Genomic DNA, 26,422 nt, shown 5'->3' on the forward strand with positions numbered 1-26,422 from the left:
GAGTAGTAAGGTAGTAATATAAAGTGGTAAATTGAAATAAGTAGTTGAACTAAGTAACTTGACTATCACCGCTAAAGCATGAACAAATATGATAAATTATGTGTTCAAACACATTAGATAATTTGTGAACAAATGATTGAATGTACGCGTAAAGTAAATTTGTATAATTTGAATCTTATTCTAATCCATACTTGCTCCGGTCATTATTATAAGCAAAAGTTGAATTTTTAGGTTTATTTAATAAATGATGTATGTGACCTATATATAGATCATATATTTCATTTATTGAATGAATCTAAAAAAATGAATTTTTGCTTATAATAGTGACCAGAGGGAATGTTAAAGATTGTTTCATGGTCCCGAGGGAGTATTAAAGATTGTTTCATGATCTTTTTAATTTAGAGGTTGTATTCAATTAAGATTCTAATGTATTTGGGTATTCTAAGACATAATTTAAATAAGTCCGGTGGTATTTAATAAAGAATCTTTTTATTTGTAGCTTAAGTATTCAATCATATTTCAATTTGAAAAGAATGTTTAATAAATTAGATTTTGATGGATTGTTACGAAAATGGGTGATATTAGCTTTAGATGACATTCGTGACATTGTGTCTTTTTTTTTTAAGGAATTCGTGACATTGTATCTATCTCTTTTTAATCAATATTCTCTCTCATCTAAATAATTTATTTGAATTATTCATCAACTATTCTTTCTCATCTAAAATGTACTAATGTCACCAATGTCTTCGAAAACTATATCACTCAAGTAGAACTGTTCATGTGGATCTTATATCTGTAGTAAACAAAAATTATGTTTTAAATTTACTTATGGTCCCCTAAACATCTTGATCGTGCAATTTTAGTCTTACTTCTTATTTTTTATTTTTTGAAAGTTTTCGGTCACCTAAGTTTCCCCTTTCTAATTTGGCAGCATCTCCGTTTTCCTCCAAATATACATTGAAGTGGTACACCTAATTACTATGGAACCAAACTCAGTGCAAACATGACTTTCTATTAAAATAAAAATGCAAATAAATGAAAGACTATATATTTTGTTCTTATAGACCAATAATGTGACATGAAATAAACTATTTTACAAGATAGATGTTTTAGGCCACCACCTTACAAACCATAAATACAACACTGCATATATAAAAGCATAAGTACTTACATTATTGTCATATTAACAAGCAAGCAATCAAACACACATCATAATTATACATAAGTGATGTGATAAGGAATTGAAATTCCCTCTTTCACACAAATTATTTAAAACCCTAACCACAATTATTCACAATAAAGCAATACTCTTAGATGGAGATACTGTTGGGAATTCCTCTAAAAGTAAGTCCTTCCTCACTTGAAGGTAAAAGAAGGGTATAAGGCATGCTAACCGGCCCAACTCGGTTTCTCAATGATTCATTGTTGTTCCTCAGAATGAGTTGTCCCTCAATTTCAGCTAGGGTTTTTCCAAACTTCTTGAAGGCTGCTATGGCATTTGTATCAGAAGTCCAATACTCAGCACTGTCTCTTTGTCCAAGGTAGTACTCATCAGAAGCATGCCTCGACAATATTTCTATGACTGAAAGATCAATCAGCGTTTGAAACTTCGGTGTAATTGTTCTCAAGTAGGCCTTCTGAGGGTTGGTAGCTAGCTCATTATACTCGGTAGTACCTGCAATATGTAAAATATTTGATTTTAGTCGCGATAAAATAAATATCATTTGATATGAACAAATTTTGCAGAGACTAAAACAAAACACGTACCTTTCTCAGGCATTAATCGCCTACTAAGAGTTGGACGGTTTAATATGAAACCTCCATACGGATATTGTCCAAAATTAACAGCTGCATGAAGAGCTGAAGCAGTCCATATGATAATACTGCAAACTTGAATCAACTCTTCGCGAGTTTGCATTTTCGGCCACCATGGCTCGTCTTTCTTGTCACCATGACCCACTTCTACAACTTCTTTCCACCAAGATTGGAGTTCAGAGTCCTGCTGAATTTTTTCATCTGATGTGAAGTATATGGAGACGTAGTCTTGTACCCATGTCTTAATAGCATCCCAAATGTCAAGTCCATCAACAGCATAAGGGTAATCCTCTATGAGTAGACGAAGACCGTGAGGGGAAGATGAATCCGCAACTGCTATTCCCCTAAATAAACAAGATCACAATAATTATACTGGTTAAATATATTGTTAGTCCTTATAAAATCATGATCGTTCAACTTTAATCATGATTTTGATATATTATTTATTGGTGTATATTTGTAAGAATTACCTTTTGATAAGATCAGCAGGGAGGGCTTGGTCTGTAAAAACCCAATCCTTATAAACTTTTGAAGATATCTCCATAGCATACCCTCCCCACAAGAATGTCTTTTCAATAATACCATCTGCATTGACTAAGGATGATCTAGCAAGTGCATTTATATTCATAGTATCGCGATAATGTGGATGTAATAGTTTATAAATAGGATGAAGCACACTAAGTTGTCTGTTTGTTGCTATAACAAATGGTTCAACAACTGCATGAGTATTTAACCTGCAATCCATCAAAATTATTCATAATCAATTCATATACATGAAGTTACATTTCACTAATAAAAAACATATAAATTAGTAAGGAAAATTTAGATAGGAAAAACGTGTAATTCTTCTCTAATTCTGTCACTAATTTTGTAACAACCGAATTAGAGAAGGATTCCATTTGTTCATTCACTAACTTTCAGTGCTAATTTTAATATTTCGATGTTTTACCAGTGGCTGACAAGTTGGTGAAAGCATGAGTCATTTACTATAACATAAGCCTTGGCAAGTAGCCAAACCGTAGCTTCAACACCTTCAATTGCAGGCAAGTAGACGTTACTAACAACACCAAATTGATCTCCTTGAGGATGTGGAAGACTTAACTCAATGGCCAAAGGCTTTAAAGTTCCATCACTTTTCAAGAAAAGGACGGTTCTTGAAGCATAGGCCTTTGTGGAAGTTGAGTTTATAAGCCTTAGATATGGAATTATTGTGTCATGGTGTTCTAGCAAGAACAATTTTTTGTTTTGTATAGCCTGTTCAAAAAATTAATCACTTGGTCAATTCTATTCATTGCAACCATACCACAATAAATCAAATTTGGCTATAAAGAAACAAAAATGCTTATTGGTACCTCATCAACAGTGAGACCGTCTAAGTTAAGCTGTATGTGCTCTCTGGTTATTGTGCTAGTATGATCACCATAGACTGCACTATCTAGCTTACTTTTTGGAGGAAACTCCTGTAATATTATTTTAGAAAATCATGAAAGAATGATGTTAACAATTAGTTTCATGTTTATTAACAATGAACTTGTTAAGCTTACTTGGAGGCTGCGAATTAAGCCAGGATTTACACCAGCAAGAATCTCTCTTCCAAATTCATCATCAGTCATCCATGCAGACTTACTCACTACTCAAAATAATAATGATTAGTCCATAAATTCTTCACTAATTTTTTTTATTAAATTTTAGTCGAAAGTGTCATTTTAAAAACTTGGATCTTCTCCAACCCTTTCATAGATCTCTCCTGTCAAATTTCAATTACCGGATTAATCTAAAAACTGATAATATTGATAGATCAGTATTTAGATTAATTCAATTGTCGAAATATGACAGGAGAGACATGAAGGCGAGCAAAGAATCCAATAAGTGGTTGTTTCGCAAAAGGTATGATATAGTGATATACCTTGAATTACTTTAGGTGTAGGAAACTTGAGGAATTGTTCACCATCAGTTCTAAAGATTTCTGATAACACTGGTAAAGGACTAATTTGGCTAAGTATATCTGTTGGTAGCTTAATTCCTCCTTCATATAGATCAAGCACATCATCAAAGCTATCAAATTCATTCGGTGTGAAGTTCGTGTCAAATACAGATTGTATCAATGGAATTACATCTTGAGAAACAGACTTAAGTCCATAAACAAGAAAGTCTGAGGATTTCAAGTGGCCGAAAGCTTCATCTCTTGGAATATACACACTAGAGCTCCTGCTCTCACTGTTAGGATCTGTTGTGATAATTCAATAAAAATTATAAGTAACAGTAAAATATTTTTCATTATAATGATATTTTTCGCCAAGCTGTGGTAGTTGAGCGATAAAAGTTTGACTTTGTAAACTCAAGCGTCATGTTTAAATTTCATTTAAGATAGTTGTAAAATAATCATTAATGTCCCCGTTATTCATAGTATTTTTCTGTCCTAATTTTTTTAAAAAAGAAAATAACTTCATACCATTACATGCTATGTATCAATGAGATTCATTCCTACAAATTTTGTATAAAAAATTAAGACAAAATCTAATAAAGTATTTACTGAAGTTTATTAAAGAGAAGAAAAAAAAGAGATGAGACATGAATCCAAGAACATAGTCGAACCTGTTGCTGTTGGTTTTCTGCCCGTTCTTCCCCTACGAGGATAAGGAAGGCTGCTAGATCCTCCCAAAACTGGACGAGCGTAGCTTTGACCCTTGTCGGGGTCACCCAAATCATTGTAAACATCATAATCATAAACTCTGTCCCATTCTTTGCGCTCCCCCGTTCCATCTCCTCTTAAAGTCTTCAACTCTAATTGTCTATAGTAGACAAGTGGAGCAGGTGTTTCACTTGGTAGAAAAGTCTGCAATATATTTTATGTATTTGATGTTACACACTTTAAGATTTTTTTATTTTTTTTTATTTTTTTATTATTGTTTGCTCAAAAAAAAAAGATTTTTATTATTGGTATAGTATATGTGATGATAATGTATGACATCGGTTAGCTTGTTTCTCAAGCAACTAACATATTAAATAACATATGCTCTTCCATTTTCAAAAATAAATTTTTGTCACACTTATTTGTTTAATAAGGTGACCACACTCACCACCTTTAATCAATCAAATTACGAGATGAGTGTTTGTGAAAAAAATAAATAGAAGTGATGTATACATATCAATCATTCAAGCAAACTTGAATAGAGATGAGAGAAATTTTTTCTATACTATAAAGTATTAAATTCAAATACTATTAGGTAGATAGATAGATTGCTCTTACATTGTTGGCGAAGAAAATACGATCAGTTAGGTAGTTTTTCGCATTGTAAACCCACGAGTTGCAAACAAAGTGAATGGTTCCAACGTTTGGGATATCATCAAGAGTCAAACTCACAAGGAGGAACTCAGTTGACATAAAGTTCTTAATTTTGAATGCTCCAGGAATTCCAAAGTTGCTATCATATTCAAATTCAATGCTGAAAGCTGTTTGTTTATCTCCCAATGTTGGCAAATTGTTAATTGCCTCTTTTAAATAAGCTTCTTTTCCAAGTTTCCCTTCCCCAGTTACTGAAAAATATGCATAAATTAAAACATAAAGTTACTTATAAAGCATAAATTAATTTGTACCAAGATGGAGAATAATTTTAGTTAGTCAAGAGTTATTGGGAAAAAGGAGCATGTTCCTTATCTCAAACATTAATTTTTCACTTTCTAATTCGACAAAAAAAACTTACACCCAATTTTAGTAGAGCTAATTAACTGGAGACAAATCGATCGACCCAGAAAGGAAGTAAGTGTATCAAAAATCGATCCAAACCCATCTAAGGCTCCATCGATAATCTTCGTAGGATCAGTTAAGCTGTTGATGTCCAAGACATTCTTCTGCATCAGCACCAATGTGCCTTTGATCTTATCATTCCCAAATAGGAAAGACATTTTTGCTTACCGATCAAGCCACAATATTGTTAAAATGGATAGGAAGCTTGTGAGAAAGTCAAGCACACTCACTGCGTATTTATAGGCCAACAAGTAGTGTAGAGCTGTCAAAACGGGCCGGCCCGTATGGGCCGGCCCGTTTAGCCCGAATAAATATAGGGCTTGGGCCTAAAATATTGAGCCCGAATTTTAATAGGGCTTTTTAGCCCGGCCCTTAAAAGCCCGGTACCCGTTAGGGCTAGCCCGAATGGGCCGCGGGTAGCCCGTTAGCCCGCATAACAAAAAAAAATTCTATAAATTATATATATTTTTCAAATAATTATTTACTTAGTTGATTATCAAAGTATAAAACAAAAGTGAAAATTCAATGAATTAACACAAATATAAATGTAATATAAAATTATATTTATTCATTTCGTTATTTATAGTTTTAAAGATCGAATATATAAATATCTATAACCATAACATATCTAATTTATTTAAAATCATTTTTCTCGTCGTTTTAGTTTACGACGTTTGTACGAAAATGTTTACAATTTACTTTTGTGCTAGACATTAATTAAACATATTAAAAATATTATTTATAAAAAAATTATAGTAGTGTTTTATAGTATTTTTTAAAATAAAAAAAATATAATTTTTAATACGGGCCGGCCCGTTTAGCCCGCGGCCCGTGTAGGGCCGGGCTCGGGTAGTATATTTCAAGCCCGTTTTGTCAACCGGGCTTTTTGGCCCGGCCCGCTAAAGCCCGAAGCCCGCTAGGGCCGGCCCGTTTAGGGCCGGGCCGCCCGTTTTGACAGCTCTAAAGTAGTGTTACAATTTTGTTTTTAATAACAAATCATGAGCTTAGAACTGAGATATTCCCAAGTACTTACCATGTGCAAAATGTGAATGTTGAAAATGAAATAGTCTGTATCAAACAAAGAAAGAGATAATATTATTTAATCACTACAACACTCTTATTCATTTAGTGTATTATTTATTCATCAACAATCAACATTATTATAAACTAGCGTGCAAACAAAAATTACACATCAGTCCGATTTTTTTACTCCCGTGAATCTCGATATTTTTTCTTTCAATTTTTCTCTCTGATTTAGCCAATAGAGATATCTGTCGATGTCATGTCACCTAGTGTTCTGCTTTAAAACTAAACTTTATCTTATTACAAATCAGTCATCATACAAAATATTAAGGGGAATTTCAATCTTAGTGCACAAATGCAAATCTATGTTTAATTTTGATTTAATCAAGGACATAATTGCAATAAGTAAAGATATAATAACACACCTTATAGATAAATGTATAATACACCAAATAACCTGACGTGGCATGACTTAAATACACAAATACTCGGTTGACCATTTAACTTTACCTAAAAGACATTTTCATTATTTCACCATAAAATTTTCCAACAACCACAAAGCTCGCCTTTCCGCAATCGCCTTAAAGAATACTCTTATATACAACAATGATGATTTAACATGTTCTAGGCTTAAAACTAAAACAAGTAAAACATCTTCAAAATAATATAGCTAATGATCAACCTCAAAACCCAGTTTTATTATTAATCATTATTATTTTATATAAATACATTTTCTTGATATAATAATTTATGTTGGGGATAAGATGTTGATATTAATTAAACCAGTGTTTTAAAACCTGGACCGACCCGGTCGGACTGGTCATACCAGGAACCGGAGGGTGCAGCGGTTCGGACAGGCTACTAGATTGGATATGGAATTAGCCCGTTGAAATCCGGTGTGACCCGGTTGGGTCAGTGGACGGACTGCTGAACCAGTTTAACCCACCCGACCCGTCCCGTTTTTTTAATATATAGAAAAATGAAAAGGCAAGGCATATAAAGACAAAAACCTTGTAACCAAAAAAAAAAAAAAAAAAAGACAAAAACCCTAGTAACACATACTCCAAACCCAAAAGCGATGGAAATGATGAATACGGATATCAAGACTATGACAATTTGACTTCATGGGCATAAATAGTTTATTGATTAGTGAATTGTTATAACTTATTTGTGTTTCTGATTTTTGTTGACTATGTTTAGAACTTACTTGGGTTTGTAAATCAATTATTTTTTGTTGACTATGTTCAGAACTTACTTGAGTTTGTAAGTCTGTTATATTTTGATTTCCAACAATGTTTAGAACATACTATGTTTTAATTTTTAAAGATGGAATCTGAATTAGAACTTATTTGTGATGTTTTTTTATGCGGTACTATTGTTTAATGTATGAGTTCATTTGAATTTGGATTGAAATTAGCTTGAAATTGAATTGTGTTGCAGTTAAGAAATTAACTTGCAAACTTGCAGCTATGAAAATAAATTTTTTAATGCACGAACTTCAAATAGAAAAAAATGAGAGGATTTTTTTTTTTTTTTATCAAAATTTCATTTTTTGTCATAAATATTTTATATAGATCGGGTCAATAGTCAAGCGGTCTAACCAGTGACCCACTGGTTTGACCAGTAACCCAGCGACCCAATACCTTGACTAGGTTGATCTTCGGTCCGGGTTTTAAAAAATTGAATTAAACATGTTTATATGCATATATTTATATAGAAATAGGGACAAATAAAATACTATATCCATTAATTAACTCTTATTATAACGAGGGAACAATTTTGATGCATTGCCTTTGTAAAAAGGTTTACAATGTCGATCAATCATAACATTTATATGTATTACTTTCAAGTTAGATATGATGAAACTAATTTTTTTAATGTTGAATAATTATGATTGATTAACTATGAAAACAACCTAGAGAATTGCTGATGATACATTGCATAAGGTTGTGTCACACGAGTAATTTATCGAAATGTCCCTCGACGGTTAACTGCCGAATTATGGAACCGGCTATAGTTAACTACTGAGGAGCATTTGGGTAAATTAACTGCCGAGGAATATTTGAATAAATTACTCGTGTTTCTCAGCAATGCATATGTGTCAGCAACAATTCTCAACAAATTATGATTAACTTACTGTGCAAGAACTTTTTTTTTTTTTTTTTGCTAATATAAAATCTCTTTATATTATCTGTGCCTATGAATTAAATATTTAATTAATGTCAATTATTGTTTTTTTTGACAATAATGTCAATTATTGTTGTTTTTTACTTTAATTAATGTCAATTATTGTTGAGCATTGTTACTCATATTTTTCAATAATGACAACACGTACAAGAAAATGCTTGTATGCGAGAATCGTGGTTCACGTGTACTTAATTTTTTTATCAAAAAAATACCAAGATGCCTTAGTGACTGGAATAGTAGTTGACTTGAAACTTTTATAACTTTTGTAAGTTACATTCAATAAATGTGGGTATTTATCTGCTACATATAAATATAGGAGATAAATCTTGTACTGTGTGGAAAATTGTTATTTTGGTACAATATAAATTTGTTTTTTATTACTAGAAAAATAGGAGATAAATCTTGTACTGTGTATAAATTTGTTTTTCCAAATCCGGACCGGTGATCGATCCGGTCAAAGCATTGGGTCGCTGGATCATTTGCCGAATCAGTGGGTCACTGGTCAGACCGCATGACTACTGATCCGATCTATATAAAAATATTTACGGAAAAAAATGAAATTTTGATAAAAAAAAATCCACTAATTTTTTTTTTTTTTTTTTTTGCTATATTTATGTACAAGATCAATAAGTCGTTGAATTAATGAAATGAAATATATGATTAGACTTATTGATCTATGAAAATACAGTCTTGTTAACGAATGTCACGACATATTTTTTAAGGATTTTAAAATGATAAAGGAACATATTAACAAGTGTTCTTAATGTAAGAGTATTTATTTAAGCGTCTAAAAGTAGTAACTTTAATATTGCAAATTGTGTAATGATTTTTACAAGTGTTTGCCTAAAAAGTTTTGAAGACAAATTTTTTTGTTTTGTTGATTTCTCAAACAATGTCCTTATGACCCTCCATAAAAAAATAATAATAAGGATCTTGCTAACGAGTGCCCTCGGGGCAATAGTTAAGGAATCTACAATTAAAAATTTTGTCTTGGAAATATAAGGTGTTATTTTGATAAAGTAATGATTACACAACTTTTTTATGAAAACTTACTTGTTTTTTGATGCTTAACCATTGTCCTTAGTACACTGGTTAGCATTCTCCAAAAAATAATGCCCTTAGAACCCTTGTTAGCAAGACTTGATAAGAAATTATTTCATAAAACTGTCAAATATTTCAATTTTCAATATATTAATTACACAAATTTTTATAAAAAAATACCATTTAAATATCTTAAAGAATGTTTCAATAGCACTTATTAACATTTTTAAAAATAAACTAGTCTATCTACCTTACATGAGCAACTTAATTGTGCATATATATTAAACAAAGTTGTATGTAATACTTAGCCTATGAGACACCAAAGAAACAAAATAGATTTAACCTCACATCAAAACATCTAAACATAATCTTCAGAGTATTTCAACTAAAACAAAAATCTTTAAGAAATAGACACGAATTTACAACTTAAACCAAGTGGTTAAATAGAAAATAGATTAAAAAGAAAAGCAGTAACTTATATAATATTTTTTCAAAGAGGAACTTATTTAAAATTTATAGATAGGTATATATCTATATTTTAAATAAGGAAGCAGTCTATCTCCTCAAGAAAGGAAATAAAATAAGGTAGCGTCTATCTTATTTAAAAAGAAAAATTGTATGGCTTATTTAAAATTTTATTGCAAAAGAGATTTATATATAATCAAACTATTAGAGTTAAGTGATTAATGAGCTTCGCAAATGAATTGTTTAGGAGAATCTGGTTTCAATTACTGAATGAAACAATTTTTGATCAAAGTATACTACTTAACTTACATGTAAACTCCAAATTACCAAGGTCCCTTTCTCCTTAGGAACCAGAGGGTTTATACCAAGAAAAACGAGAGTTATATGTAAGTCTATATCTATAACGATGGGTGCTATGAACCAGAGATGGAGTTAGAAGGGGGACCAATAGAGGCAACAACCTTCCCAAGTTTTTTCAATTTTTTAAATACTAGTATGCAAATTATACTTTTTTTTTTTGTCTATATATTTATTTTTTGTGAACTTTGAAACATTTGGATTTTAGGTGTAATTACACTAATTCTTAACTAAAATGTTTGACAACTAATAAGAAATGAAGTTTTGTCTGTAATTTACATATGTACACTAATCTTTAATTAGAATCTCCATTTATCATTCCTAGTTGTTATTTTGCTTTATAATTTTTGAATCATTGCATGTGAGCTCTCGGGCATTACCAAACAATTTACTGCTTACAATTTAATCTTCCATTTATCTTCCTACTTTTGCATTTTTTTTTTAATATTTTCTTTCTCCAGTATACCAAAATCATATTAGTATGGTCATTCTCTAACAAACCTCAAAATTCTCATCTCTTTTATATCGTTGAAATTTCTTAAAATTTGGATGTATTTTAACTTTAATTATCTCTTATAATTTCTTGTATATATTATATGAATTTGAAAATTTATTTTTCTTTTACTTAAATGATACTTTAAAACCTGGTCTTCCCTAAGTTTAATTTTTGACTCCGTCATGTATGAACACTATATCTCTAACATCCACCTTTTTTACTGGGTGAAACTCTTGTGGATCCTACACTTTAGAAATGGACCTCATGTAAAATGTAAAGTGGTGAGTCCAAACACGAATTTTAAAGATGTATGCGTGGTTAATTTAAGTCTTTTAGGGAGTGACGATTGCCACAAAATGACCGACCGCTTTGTAAGGAAGTCTTGGTGGGTAAATGTGGTGATAGAATTCTAAAGTTGGTGGATTGTGGAAGAGTTTGACTCTACAAAAGTGATAGGTTTTTCTTGGAAGTTGCTTCTTGATCAAAGTTCAGCTAGGAGAAATTTATTGTTGCATAAGGCCGTTCCTTCAGATTCTTGACTCTTTGTGTCTTTGTCATCGGTCGGAGGAATCCTCTTCCCATATTTTTCTCCATTGCGATATTGCGTACAATGTGTGGCCTTAGGGGTTCAAATGAGCTTGGTTTTTCATCGATTACCCCTCATAACTTGTTAATGTATCTAGAAATTATAATAGGGGAAGCTAGCTAGGAACAACAAAATCCAAAAGAGTTATTGGCTAATTTGGCACACTCTTACTTTGATTCTTTGGAGAATTAGGAATAACAAATGATTCAAAGATTTTTCAAAGAATGTCATAGAGGTGGTTGAAGAGGTAAAATTGATATCATAGAGATGACGTTTAATTAGGTTGAAAGTGAGCCTATATAGGAATGAAATCTGCACAGTAGTCCTCAAGGGCACCATACCTGGAATCCAAGGGTCTCTCCAAAACCAATCTCCATGCTCATTATCTATTTGGTCTAGGTGTATTATGTGATTACGGTACACAGGAGAACCATTTGCAACATCCTAGATATACAAAAATACAAACCTTCTCAAACGATACAAACCAACAAAAAATAGGGGGACAAATGCCACACCCAAAAGGAACAAGAAAATAAAAGCAAAACAAAGTGGAAAAGGAAAAGAACAAGAAAAGTATCTCAAAGAAAGACCATGAGGCATCTTGGTTAATTAAAAAAACCATGCTGAAGCAAATATTATTCGGTTTTACTAATTAAATAATATGACAAAATTAATTTTTAAGTTTAAGGTGAAACATGAAAGCTGCATATGAAATCAATGGTCTGGAATGGTACAAGTACGACAGATAAAATATTTCTTACATTGATGTTAAGCAAAACATTATAACAATCAAACAAACATACATGCATAAAAACATGACCATAGATAGGGGTTGAGGGAATTGAATTCCTTCTTCGTATGTTATTCATAGAATTACTACAAGGGAACCTTTTTAGATGGAGATACTGTTAGGAATGCCTCTGCAAGTCAATCCTTCCTCACTAGAAGGATAAAGCAAAGTATACGGCATCTTCACTGGTCCATATCGATTCCTTAGAGTCTCATCATTGTTCCTTTGAGTGAGTTTTTGTTCAATTTCAGCCAACTTTGTTCCGAATCTCTTGAAAGCCTCTAATGGTTGTGAATCAGAAGTCCAAAGATCACCTTCAATTCTCTGTCCAAGGTATTGTTCATCAGAAGCATGTCTTGACAAGACCTCTATAATGGTCAAGTCAGTTAGTGTGTCATCTTTTGGTGTGATTGTTCTCAAAAACGCCTTTTGATAGTTCTTAGAAAGCTCATCATACTCGGGGGATCCTTTCTTAGGCATTAATCTTCTGCTTTTAGTTGGTCGGTTAAGAATGTAACCACCGTACGGATATTGTCCAAAATTAACAGCTGCATGAAGTGCTGAAGCAATCCATATGAGGGTAGTGCAAGAGTCAATCAACTCTGTGCGAGTTTGCATCTTAACCCACCATTTAGCATTTTTCAAGTCACCGTGACCAACCTCTACAAGTTCTTTCCAAAATGCTTGGAGTTCAGAATCTTGTCCAATATTTGCATCTGACTTGTAGTAGAAATTCACATATTCTTCAACCCATGACTTAATAACAGCCCATATCTCTAATCCATCAGCAGCATAAGGGTAGTCCTCTATCAGAAGGCGAAGGCCGTGTGGGGAACTTGGATCCTTAACAGCCACTCCTCTAGATAACAAAAAAGGAAGATATCATTAATATCAAAATAAAAACTTTGATATCAATATATTATTAACGGAAAGTTTAAAATTGCGGCAAAATAGAGTTGATGCGGCCACAACCATTGATGTTTAGACATTAAAAACCTGAATATCCCATCTTAGATTGAGGTTGCGAACAAATTTTCAATCCTCTTTTTAACTATTGAATATATGTCTAGGATCTAATGTTTTTTAAGGTTACCTTTTGAGTAGATCATTAGGCAAACCTTGCTCTTTAAAATTCCAATCCTTATATAATACAGCAGACAACTCTAGAGAATAACTTCCCATCAAGAACGTCTTCTCAATAACACCCTCTGCATTGACCAAAACATTCCTTGCAAGTGCATTAATGTTCATTGTGTCACGATAGTGCGGAAGTAAAAGCTTATGAATAGGATGAACCACACTAAGATGCCTATTTGTTGCTATGATGAATGGCTCAACAACAGCATGAGTGTTTAACCTGTCAGACATATAGATATTAATGTATAACTCATAGATATATAAAGCATGTTTGACTCTCTATAATCTTTTCAATTGAATTTATACCAATGGCTGATGAGTTGGTGATGGCAAGAGTCGTTTACAACAACGTATGCCTTGGCAAGGAGCCAAATAGAAGCTTCAACACCTTCACTTGCAGGCAAGTAAATATCACTAACAGGACCAAAGCTATCAGCCTGAGGATGTGGGCTACTTAGCTCAATGGCCAACGGCTTCAAAGTTCCATCATTTTGTAAGAAAAGGAAGGTTCTCGTAGCATATGCCTTTGTATCAGCTGCATTTATTTTCCTCAGATATGGATATAACGAGTCGTGGTAATCAAGTATGTACAATTTGTTGGTTTGGATAGCCTATTAAAAAAATATATAATTCAGTCATTGCAATAATTTGAATAAAAATGAAACAATTTTGCAAAACAATACCAAAATTATTTATTTCGAGTATTGATGTTAAATTTTGTAATTACTTGTTCAACTGTGATGCCACCCATGTTTTGTTGAAGCTGTTCTTTGGTTATTGTGCTGGTATTATCACCGTAGAGTTGCCTATCTAGCTTGCTCTTTGGTGGAAATTCCTACATTAAATATATCAAGCAATAATAAGGTTAACAATTACAAAACTACGATGAAAAATGGATACAAAATTCTTATTTTAGTTTATGTGTTTGCATAACAATTATTAAACTATTAAGTTTACCTGAATTCTTTTGATGATGTGTGGATTTACACCAGCAATCATCTCTCTTGTAAATTCTTCGTCAGTCATCCATCCAGATTGATTCACTTTTCAAAGTAAGAGAAATATAAAAGTTTTATGAAATTAATTTCTTTCCAAATTTTGCATGACTAAATATGTGTTTCTAATGGATACCTTTAATGACTTTAGGTGGTGGAAACTTTAGGGCCGATTCACCATCAGTTCGGAAGAGTTCCTTGAAAAATGGTATAGGGCTAAGTTTGCTAAGTGTACTAGTAGGTAATTTAATCCCACCATCATAAAATGATCGCACATCATCAAAGCTGTTAAATTCTGGCTTATTGAATTGTAATGTAATTGCAGATTGTAATTGAGGTATGACATTTTGAGATACTGATTTGAGTATGTAAACAAGAAAATCTGAAGACTTCAAGTGACCAAATGATTCATCTCTTGGAAGATAAATATACTCGCTCCGTCTCTCACTTTTAGGATCTGCACAAATACAAAAATAGCAAAATATGCATTAGCAAGAGGAATGTCTTAGAATCATAAACAAATGAAAATTTGGATCAACATACTTAAGATATAACATACATAAAGTGTTTAAATAAAATATAAAAGCATATAACCTTTCTTAGCTGGTTTCCTGCCGGTTCTCCCTCTTCGAGGGTAAGGCAAGGTGTTGGATCCTCCAATAACGGGACGAGCCAAGCTTGCTTTCTTGTCAGGATCACCCACATCATTGTAGACATCGTAGTCATAGATCCTTTCCCATTCTTTACGCTCTCCTGTTCCATCTCCTCTTAAAGTGTTCAACTCTTCTTGTCTATAGTAGACTAATGGAGGTGGTGTTTCACTTGGAAGATATGTCTATATTTATATTTTAGTTAATAGTGTCAAATTTTGGAAAATGTAAGATATTTAAGATGTAAGATAAATTTGATATTTTTTGATAATTACCTTGTTGGCAAAGAAAATGCGTTCAGTTTTGTACTTTCGACAATTGTAAATCCATGAGTTGCAAACAAAGTTGATGGTTCCATGGTTAGGAATATCTTCAAGTGTTAAACTTACAAGAAAGAATTCTCCTAGCATGAAATTCTCAATATAAAATGCTCCTGGAATTCCCATCTCACTATCCCATTCAAAATGAACTTTGTATGCAGACTGTCCAGCTCCTAGAATTGGTGCAGAGGTAACAAAACCTTCAAGAAACGATCTCTTTCCCACTTTACCTTTTCCACTTTCTACAAATATGTCACAAGTTTGTTTTTCAATTTCAGTACAGATTTATATAAAAAAAAATAAAATCAGTTATGATAATTCTCAAAAGAAATATTATAGCAATTCAAAATCTAATACTTTTTTGCAGCGTTCAATATCTTTTTAGCTGGAAAAAAATCACCATTGAACTTAAAGATTATAGTATCATATTAGTTATGTCTGTAAAATTTTAAGTAAATTTAAATTAATTGATAAATAATGGAGGTATGTGAAGATTAACTATATTTTTATTAAACAACATTAATATTAAATTTCGTATACGTCTCAATAACATATAGAAAAAACTTTTGTTTTTTTTCTAATCTACTTAGGGTGTTGCAGATCCGTATGCGCGCCATTTGCCTAAAAATAATAACATATAAAATAATTCTAAATTTCTATAAATTTTTTACACAGAAGATCTAAATAATATAACACTAAAGTTTATCTATCTCTAAAAAAAGTCCAAGGATAGACCATACTAATTTTAGTAAACAATAAATTTTATAAGGAAAAATTAACAAATACTCTTAAAAAATTATTTATAGAAATTATAATAATTATAAAAAATGAAGAACATGTGTAATATTTTATCAAAGTTTAGTAAAGAAAAATAGTAAAATCTATCTTTGAACCACATGGTTAGATTTGACGTATAGAAATCAATTGTGAATTTAAAATATGAAAATTTTTACTGTATACTTGCAAATTGAAGTATATCGGTATTTTTGTATTGAAAAAAGAAAAAGAGATTTTATAACAATGAGTTATGAGTATACATCCATTTAGTGAGCATTATGTTTGTAGACAGTAGTGTGAGAGATTAAGTAATTATAAGAAGAAAAAAAAAAAAAAAGTAATTACCATCAGCACTAGTAGCACTAATCAACCTGAGAGCCACGGAAGAGCACAAGATTGAAGCGTAGGTGTCAATTATAGAGCAAGTGAGATTACCAAGAACCTTGAATCCACCTGTGACATTTAAACCAGCGGTGAGGGCGTTGATATCCAACACATTCCTATGCATCAATATCACTGTCCCCTTCACCTTTTGGCTTCTGTGAAATGGATTTGTAAACATCTTTGCAACTTCTCCAGCAAATTTGTTGTGCACTTTCTGGCAAATGAAAGAAAACTTTGTGGCTTGCAAGTCACTATTCTAATTTTGTTTACACTGCTCTCATTATATACTGTAAGTCTTGCAGCCTAGGTCAACCATCAATGTAACTAAAGGGGGTGGTAATTTAGTAGATTTAGTAATAGTAGATAGATAGATAGATTTGTTTTTCATTTGGAGGTCTAGAGGGGGTGGTAATTTAGATTAAAAAAATGTAAAAATATTGGAGCCCTAAAGTAAGAGTTTAGTCTATATATCTTATGTTTCGGTTCAACGAAAGAGCTTATTGTTTAGGGTTTAGAAAATTTTGATAGAATTATACAACTAGAAGAATTAGGTTTTATCAAAAAAAAAATAGTAGAATTAGGTAAATTTTATCTATCTAAGAGTTTGGTTGGATATATACTTTTTAGGCAAAATTTGTTTAACATTTATATTTATTTTAAAAATATGACATGATATTGATTGATTGGATGAAGGGTACATACACAATAAAACTACGTAGGTATCATTGTGTTCCGGGTAGATTTATTAGAATAATATAGTGGTCATTTGAACATTAATTAATGGTGATAGAGTTGTTGAGAATGAATAAACTAACGATAGCATAAGTAAATAAAAAGCAAATAGATAAATTGCGAGTAAAATAATAATTTGATCGATTGTGTATGTATAAATCAAAATTTACAATTTGTAAAAAAACAAATCAAAATTTACAAGTGGTATTTATAGACAAAATAACATAACAGGTAATTCTGTTGTCCTATAACATCCTGACTTACAAAATTAATCCACATGTTTATTTAGATGTGCCATTTTTCCTAACAAATCCACATGTTTGTATTCAAGATCAAAGTTAATGTATTAAAAACAAAATATAATTATTATTGTTGGTACTACGAAGGTTTAATGTCAGTAACTTACAGTGTTAGAAACCACACTGGAAACCCATTGTTTTGGAACATGCTTAGAAGTTGGAACATGAGAAAGTGTGGTCCAACTCATATCTAAATAATATATTAGTATCGAACCAGAGACATTGGAAAGGAGTATACTTTGCCAATATTACCAGATCAACTCAAATGGTTTACTTACATCTTAACTTAAAACTTTAAAGCATTAAATATATGAATTCTCTTGCTTATAATGTTGAACTTATTTTTTTTCCTTCATGGAATGTAGAACTCTTAACAAGTAAGTCTAAACCCTATTTTCGCTCACACGACAACACATTATCAACCTTCCCTATCATCTTTCCCAAACCTCATGTGTGTAAAGAGTATTGTCACTATCACACGAAATGTTTGTTGTTTTGAAGGAGTATTTTGCATACATAATATTGGAGAGTGTATTTATTACAATTTAAAACTTATGACATGGTAGCTACTAGCTTAAATGCAATACGTGTAAGGGAAGACGAAGACCCATAGAAGTCTACTCTTTTGTACTCTTCCATCATCTTAACAAAGACATGCGCCTATATCTGTTTATTTGGCCGTACACAATAGTAATAAAGATATTGTTATATTATTATTGAAATTTATAACTTAGGATAAGATATAGGTTTGATCAGACAGATGCAATAATTTTTCTACCCTTTAAAAGCTATATTATTCAATGTGTATATCCACCACTATAGTCCTTGTATGGAAATGCATTTTCCCATAGTGTGAATGGGGAGACCTGGAGATCATCATGAAGCATCGACTCAAACACACAGCTTGCACTGTTGGAGAAAGATGCTACTATTATCTCAATTATTGTTAGTAATTATTCATATTACGCAGATTGAGATCCAATTCCTCAACTTCATTATCACTAATAAACTACTTTAGTAACCAAACTAAATATATATATGCACCAAGATTAGGCGTGTTGCGGTGTCCGACACGCGTGCTGAGTCATTAATTAGTTATTTTAATATAATATTTAGTTCCGTTTTAATTAGATTTAAGTTTATTTTATTTTAATATTATTTCCTTTTAGAGCTATTTTACTTCAGTTGCATATTATTATATTTCAGGAATGAATATTTGATGGATTGAGTCTTGGAGCAAAAGAAAAGGGGTTTGGAGCTGATTCGGAACGAAAATACGAAGATTTGGAGACAAAAATATGTCTCCCCCAAGCCAGAAGCTTGGCACGACCCGTGCTCCCACTGGCACGGTCGTGCCACCTCCCAGGATCTCCTTTTGCTGCTTTTGCTTAGATTTTAAGCTACTCTATTTAGTTTTGACCGAAAAGCCCGCAGTTTCTTGTGGAACATTCTAGTGATGTATTGCTTAGGTTTTAAGTCGAATGTAAACTATAAATAGAGTAGCTAGCTATCACAACAATTCATCTTTTGCTCTCTGAAATAATAAGTGACAATTGTTTCTTTGAATAAAAGTTCTCCTTTATTTTATGTTCTTCTTCTTCTTCTTCTTCTTCTTCTTCTTCTTCTTCTTCTTCTTCTCTTCTATGTTTACAATGAACGTGAGTGAGTAGACTCTTCTGCCTTGGGATTGTTGGGTAAGTCTAAATGACATAACCCTAATCAAACCAAGCCTTGAACCCTAATTTTATATAAATTTACTTTCTAATCTAAATTCACCGTTTTAACATGAATTAACAATTACCAAACTATAGAAGCGAAAGTGGAGGGTTAGTAATTGTTAATTCATCATCTCAAATATCAATTTATAAAGCGAAAGTGGAGTTTTGATATTTGAACAAGTGAATTTAGACAAGGATTGCGAAACATGAAAATAGTCTAGCAAACCTTGAGACATATAAAGTTTCGAACTTCAAGGATTCTAATAGCAACCAACCATGAAAATAGGCGTGGTTGCTAGGGGAACACACTCACTGAGACTGAAAGGAGATGTGATAAGCTAAAGAGAAACTTGTCTTTAGAAAGTAAATCAAATATAAAATTATGGTTTAGGGTTTGTTTGTGAAGGGCTTGTTATTTAGATGAACCAATAATCCCAAGGCGTTTTTTATTTTTATTATTTTCTTTCAATTAAAAATCCAAACTTTTCAACTAAAACTCTTTTCTAATCATTGTTGAAAGTTAAGTAAATTCATAACTCCATCCCCGTGAGCTTAGCTCAGTTGGTAGGGATATTGAATATTATATGCAGGAGCCGGGGTTCGAACCCCGGACACTCCACTTCTCCACAGTTTAATTGTGTGAGCTCTGGCCACTAGGCTACTTGACAAAAAAAAAAAAAATTCATAACTCCCTGTCGGAACGATACTTTTGTTTACTACATCTGTAAACCGTGCACTTGTGGTTTTATCCCATCAAAGCGTTGGTGTTTGACATTCTTATGACACTTATACGACATATGTTGGACCAACTAAGTCTGGTGTCCCAAAAATTTATTATTTTTATTTACTTCAACACTCCATGGATCGGTGTCTGACATCTGTATGACACTCATATAACGCATGTGTCGAAAAACTCAGACAAGTATCCGAAGTTTTTTTCTTTGCTTCGAGACACCTTAGACATATCTAAGACGTATCTACAAGATTAAAGATGTGTGAAAACAATGTTGATCAATGAAGCCGTTAAAGAAATTAATCTTTTTAACAAAATTTTAATATTTTTTGTTAAAGAAATACATTGCTCAATTTACATGTATATATTTTGATTCTCGCTTTTTGTCAATGTCAAGATCCTTCTTCATATCAGATTTGCCGTGTTTTAGTTTTAGTTACTTCTTAGTTAAGTTTACTTGTATGAGTCATAAGTTTAATTTTTTTTTAGGGATGACTCATAAGTTTATTTAGTTTGTTGAGGTATGAGTTATATGTTGGTATATCAAGTATGAGTAAGAGTTCTATATTAAAATGTGGATGATGAACACGTTATAATTGAGATGATATATAATTTTAATGTCTTAATGTTTTGGGTTAAAGTGTGTGTCAACCACACATGTATTGTTGATTTGAGCTTAATGTGAATGATCTTTAGACTTCCCTAATCAGCAAAAACATTATGCAACGTAATTTTTCACTCCAATATTCTATGATAAATGCTCATCTTTCAAAATTGACCAATATTCATTGATTTTTTTTTGAAGGAAACCAATATTCATTCATGTTAACTGTATATGCCATCATTCACTTTATAAATTTCCACTCAACGACTCCGTACCTTGCCAGCCAACACCTCTTCCATGTCAGCAACGCAACCCATCAATAGCAGTTACACACCTATAGATAAGATCCAATCAACCAATGAACCAATCCATAACATTTATACAGACTTATTAATTAAGATTTAAGACCATTCCATTATAGCAATAGACATAAGTCAGCAATTCAAATAAAGTTTATAACCAACATAAGTGTATGCTTGATAAATATTTCGTCTCTAACACGTAGCGACAAAATTATATAGAGATATATTTCCTTCTCAAAATGTCCCCAACTGTTTCACCTTTTTTTAGTAGTGAGTCTAGTGACCATCCTCAATCTACATTCTGCATCAAAATATATATTGTTCATGTTTAATTAAACTATATAAATCTTATACACTGCAAGGCCCACATGGTACTTAAGAAGCAATTGCCAAGTCTTTGATACATTAAATGCATGCTTGTATTTTAATTTTTTCCCTTAATAGCAAAGCAAAGTTATAAATTAATTGTCACCATGCAAAGTTTGAAAGCTCTTGACATACAATTATGTTGGGTTCATGACTTTTGGTGGAACAGGAGGAGTGCATGACTTAGCAACTGTGAAGGCGTTAGTATAACTTTTAGGTGGCCTAGTAACATAAAAAATTAATAAGAAATATTAAACTTTATCATAAGCAAACACTTTCACAATAATTTTTACTTTCCTAAATAAAGGTTTGAACAACCTGTGAATCAATGAATTCTAAGATGTGAATCGATGCCTATTATTCGTTTGAAGGAACCAACCTTGATGAGTGAGCAGGTGTGGCTGAGTGATAAAAAATATCAAATTTTATGATCATAAGCAAACACACGTTCACAATAAGTTTTACTTCTCCTTCCAAAAAAATAATAATTAATTTTTTTACTTTTTCATATAAAGCCTTTGTTAGAGTTGTTATACGTAAACCAACTAATGTGGACAAACACCCTTCTACCACTCTTATAGGTGGCCAATTTTATAATAAAAAATTCTTATTATCCATATCATTTGTACAAGAAAAAAATAAAAAATAAAAAATAAAAATTGTTGTTTTCTCAGTTATTCACTCTAGTGGCTCTCTTTTTCTCCACCGCCGCTGCCCCGTCCTGGCCTCTCTCACCACTACCATCATATCCTTGTCATCGTACCTCCGCCCCACCCCCTCTGCAACACAACACTCCACCAACACCACAACTGTCGTGGCCTTCACAGTTCACACCATCCAGAAGTCTTCCCGTTCACCGCCCTCAAATCGCACCACCACCACCATCATTATGTAAGATCTAGCCATTACCATCATAGTTGCCGCCGTTCTCACCACACTCCGTCAACATCCTCGTCCTCGTCACTACTCAGGCGAGGGAGAAGAGAAAAAGAGAGATAGATAAAATTACAATTACAGAAGGAGAGAGAAGGAGTAGAGAGAAAAAAGACACGCAGATAAGATTTGAGGGGAGGAAGAGAGTTCATAGAGGGTGAGGAAGGGAACATGAAATCTCATTTTTACCCCTTGTTTTTAAATAAAACTACAGAATTGTCATCCACATCAGCAAGTGGTACAAAGTGTGTACAAAAGGGAGTGGTCCATCTATCATTTTCCCTTAAAGTTAAGTACCACGTGGGCCCTACATAGTACTAGAGTGATGAATGTGGTGTAAAAAGTTTGGGTGGCGGAAGATTCTAAGGGAGGAGTGCCGCTTGAGGAGGTGCCATGGCGGAGCTAAAAATAATTTTTTGATTGGAGCAATTCTTTTAATGTGTGTAAATTTATATTTTCTTATTAATTAAATCAAGTGATTAAACCGGTGTTTTAAAGATATTTTAACATAAATATTATATAATTTTTTATTATATTACACATATACTTTTAATTGAAAAAAGAATTGTGTTTTATTCGCACAAAATGTTGGTGAGAGAAAAATAATGTTGGTGATAGATATACAACTTAGTGGTTCGGTACTCTTTTAGTGGCCAACTGGTTTGAACCCCTTGATGGTTTTTTTTAATAAATTTATTAAAAATAGGCATAAGAAATTAAAAAAGAATGGCAGATATGATTTGAACTTTTAACATGAAGGCATAGGATCTCTCAACTTAAACGTTAGAACACACTTATTTCTGACGCAACATATTATATATAATATAACTTCATACTATAATATGTGAATATATACCTATTAAAATGATTTTTTTAGTGTTTGGGTAAGTGAGTGGCTCCGCCACCGAGGAGGAGGGTGAAGGTAGTGAGGAGGCGACAACGGTGGCTTCAAAGGAGGGTTGTAGAGTGTGAGCAGAGAAGGATAGGTTTTTCCAATAACACCGCCATTAATTATAGATAGAGGAAGGGGGTACGATAGTTCTGGAAACACCTGGAGGAAATGTGGAGGGAGAGTAGGTAGGAAATAGTTGGATGCAGTAGGGATTTTTCGCTTACAAAGGAATGACAAAATTTATTTTAATATAGAGGATGAAACAATACTTAAGAAGTCGGTAGAACTTGAAGAAGTTGATGAGTTGAATAAAGGAAGAAAGGAGAAAGCAAGCAGTGGTCAATGATTGTATTGATTTATAATGTGAGAAGCTTGGGGAAGATCGAAAAGGAAAATGATTAACTAGTTGGTGCGCCAACAAAAGGTTGATATCTTTCGCGTGGGAGGGTTTTGTCGGGGTGTGCTTGGAGTGAGGATTCTTTTAAAAATGTTCTTTTGCCATTATATCTATTCCAAATATGATATAATTGCAAAGAGGAGATTCTGTGAGAATCTTTTGATGGTTACAGATACTTTGAGAGAAGGAGCTTGGTGTTCGGTGGGTGATTTTAATGCGTGTGTAGTTTGAAAGAGAGAAGGGGGATAAATTTTGAAGCTTCTTCGGGACAACCATTGAAAATGAACTCTTTTTAATAATTTCTTGAGGGAGGTGGACATGCTGGATGTGACCGCTACTGGTCGTAGATTTACTTGGTATAATTCAAATGGGAGTGCGATGAGTCATATTGATAGAGCTCTAATTATCAAGAAAAAATGGTCTAACAATTAGGGTTATGTGGCTTGGTGGGTCTTATCGAGGGATATATCAGATCATTACCTCTTGGTTTTTAAAGTTGGAGATAGGGGTTGGGGTCCAAACCCATTTTGCTTCAATAATTTTTGGCTGGAAGACATGAAGTTTAAACAAGTAGTGGAGGATGTACAAGAAAATCAAAATGTTAGGTTTGATGAGAGTGGTGTTGAAAACAAAACCTAAAGCTTTGAATATTGAACTGAGAGCTTGGAATAATTAATGAAGTGAGGTTGGGTATGGAGATATAGAAGTTGGTTGTCAAAATTGGTGGATAATATTATGGATCTAGATGTTAGAGGCAAAATCTGTTCTTTGAGTCGAAGAGGTGGAGATTAGAGAAAGAAAGTTAACGAGTTATTAACGAGATTAGGGTTTAAAGATCTAAGTGAAAATGACTTTGGGAGGGGGATGCCAATTGAAAGTACTTCCATAAATGTGTGAAAGCAAGATCAAACCAGAACATAATAAAAGTTCTTAAATCTAATTAAGTCGATTAAAAAAGACACTTTTTAAGTAGGACGTTCCATCCAATGGCACCCACGCAAAAGTAGGATGCTGCCACATATTTTGTTCAACTTGCTTTTTGAAATTCTCTACCACCTCTGTTTTCTGAGTGCAGATCTGCTCCAGTACAAAATTGCTCCAGTTCCCAGTTAATGTAACTGATGCGTGACATGTGGCAGGGTCAGATTTCAACGGATCAGATTTTAAAAACAAAATCAGTTTTTTACTTTGACACAAAAAAAGAGCTCTGTGAGAGTAATAGCACGCTTACGCCCTTCTCCGTCACTCCTCTCCGCCCCTCTCCCTCTTCTTCGTTAGTACGTCGTCGTCCCTCTTCTTCGTTAGTACGCCGCCGTCCCTCTTCTGCATTTCAATTGGAGGAATACAGTGTTATTCGTTGTTGTAAACATTCTGTTGGCACATAGTGTGATGTTTGTTATTGCAAATAAAAGATATCGTTGTTGTTATTGATTGAAAGCTTGTAACAGCGTGACGGCGGCAGCGGCGGACAGTTACAGCAGCGCGGCGGCGGAGTAGGGCTGAATAGTGGTAAATTAAGTTTGAACGTGTTTTGTTTCGACGGAGAAGAGAAGAGAAATCATTTCTATTTTTTTAATTAAAAATAACTTACTTTGCAAATTTAAAATCTGAACCATTGATGTTGTTTTTGCCACGTGTCGTCAATTTGTTCAAAGTACAGGACAGTTAATGGATTTTATAAACTGGAGCTGATCTGCACTCCTGTTTTCTAGTACAGAAAATACTTTTTATGTTTTGTAAAAATGACTTCTTAAGTCGGTTTCGAGGCCGACTTAATAGTAGACGACATAAGAAGTATTGACTTCTTAAGATAGATATGACCCAACTTAAGAGAATGACTTCCTCAGTCGCGTAAACTCTGACCGACTTGGCAAAGTATTATTTTAATATGAAAAAATTGCCACGGGTAAACCATGACCCAAAATTGTTCAAGAAAAAACCGTGGCCAAATTTTTTTTGGAAAAAAATTAAATTTGTTCGACATAAGTCGGTTTCGAGTCCGACATAATAGTAGCCTGATTTGCTCGATTTCTTCATGAATTACTTCAAGAACACTGCTATGTTTCGGGAATAATAGAATTACAGACTCAAATATAAAAAAGATTACAAATGTCCCGAAATCATAGATTAATCTAATACTTCTCTACTTTATTGGTAAAACCTACTAAAATTGATAGAAAGACATGCTAAGAATAACGTAAGATGACCTGTCATCACTACCGCATTAAGTCTAAGGAAGTTGGGATCACCTTTTGTATGTGGTAACCTGGTTAAATTAGCTTGGTGATTTCAAACTATGAACTCTGAGTACCAGTTTAGTTAAAAGAGATCTATGATGTTGGAAGAATGTTGGAAGGCTAGCTTAGATGAAAAGAGTTGGATGACTATAGATATACGTTATGTATTAAGCCATCAGTTGTACTACCTTGTCTATTGTATACTCGTTAGTCGGTGCACTATTACTCAGATATGAATTATATTTAATGTAATCGCCAGTTAGTACATTTTGTATTTAGATACGACTTATGGATTGTACTCAACAATTAGGACTTTCATCAGATTTATGAGGTAGTATAATGTTATGGTTCATTACATAGAGAAAGTTGAATTATTTCTTACTTTCCAAGGATGTAAGCTTAAAGTCCAATATTGTTCCGTGTAGGGACGATCTTATA

The 26,422-nt window shown here is 32.8% G+C and overlaps 2 protein-coding genes across 2 annotated transcripts; both read right to left on the reverse strand.

The window, feature by feature from the left end:
• Positions 1-1,032: 1,032 nt before the first annotated feature.
• Positions 1,033-5,761, reverse strand: LOC11423969 (seed linoleate 9S-lipoxygenase-3). The gene is made up of 10 exons (XM_003627125.4): positions 5,520-5,761; positions 5,066-5,352; positions 4,411-4,651; positions 3,722-4,042; positions 3,360-3,445; positions 3,168-3,275; positions 2,765-3,069; positions 2,286-2,549; positions 1,768-2,159; positions 1,033-1,675 (listed from the first exon to the last, which is right to left on the reverse strand). The coding sequence occupies exons 1-10, from the start codon at positions 5,719-5,721 to the stop codon at positions 1,311-1,313; spliced, it is 2,571 nt and encodes an 856-aa protein (XP_003627173.1). The 5' UTR covers positions 5,722-5,761; the 3' UTR covers positions 1,033-1,310.
• A 6,613-nt stretch (positions 5,762-12,374) lies between these two features.
• Positions 12,375-17,066, reverse strand: LOC11423970 (linoleate 9S-lipoxygenase). Its single transcript, XM_003627126.3, has 9 exons — positions 16,733-17,066; positions 15,566-15,852; positions 15,235-15,475; positions 14,777-15,097; positions 14,603-14,688; positions 14,373-14,480; positions 13,952-14,256; positions 13,602-13,865; positions 12,375-13,367 (listed from the first exon to the last, which is right to left on the reverse strand). The coding sequence occupies exons 1-9, from the start codon at positions 16,947-16,949 to the stop codon at positions 12,611-12,613; spliced, it is 2,586 nt and encodes an 861-aa protein (XP_003627174.1). The 5' UTR covers positions 16,950-17,066; the 3' UTR covers positions 12,375-12,610.
• Positions 17,067-26,422: the final 9,356 nt, after the last annotated feature.

The sequence above is a fragment of the Medicago truncatula genome, chromosome 8 (assembly GCF_003473485.1).
Source record: "Medicago truncatula cultivar Jemalong A17 chromosome 8, MtrunA17r5.0-ANR, whole genome shotgun sequence".
Taxonomy (NCBI): Eukaryota; Viridiplantae; Streptophyta; class Magnoliopsida; order Fabales; family Fabaceae; genus Medicago; species Medicago truncatula.

What these genes read in the sequence shown, in the direction of transcription:
- LOC11423969 (XM_003627125.4), bottom strand. Translation starts at nt 5,721, where the DNA reads ATGTCTTTCCTATTTGGGAATGATAAGATCAAAGGCACATTGGTGCTG. An exon ending in CACCAACTTGTCAGCCACTG is followed by an intron (nt 2,550 to 2,764) that starts GTAAAACATCGA and finishes GATGGATTGCAG; the next exon opens with GTTAAATACTCATGCAGTTG. An exon ending in GCGATTAATGCCTGAGAAAG is followed by an intron (nt 1,676 to 1,767) that starts GTACGTGTTTTG and finishes TACATATTGCAG; the next exon opens with GTACTACCGAGTATAATGAG.
- LOC11423970 (XM_003627126.3), bottom strand. Translation starts at nt 16,949, where the DNA reads ATGTTTACAAATCCATTTCACAGAAGCCAAAAGGTGAAGGGGACAGTG. An exon ending in CAGGAAACCAGCTAAGAAAG is followed by an intron (nt 15,098 to 15,234) that starts GTTATATGCTTT and finishes GTATTTGTGCAG; the next exon opens with ATCCTAAAAGTGAGAGACGG. An exon ending in ACCACCTAAAGTCATTAAAG is followed by an intron (nt 14,689 to 14,776) that starts GTATCCATTAGA and finishes TACTTTGAAAAG; the next exon opens with TGAATCAATCTGGATGGATG.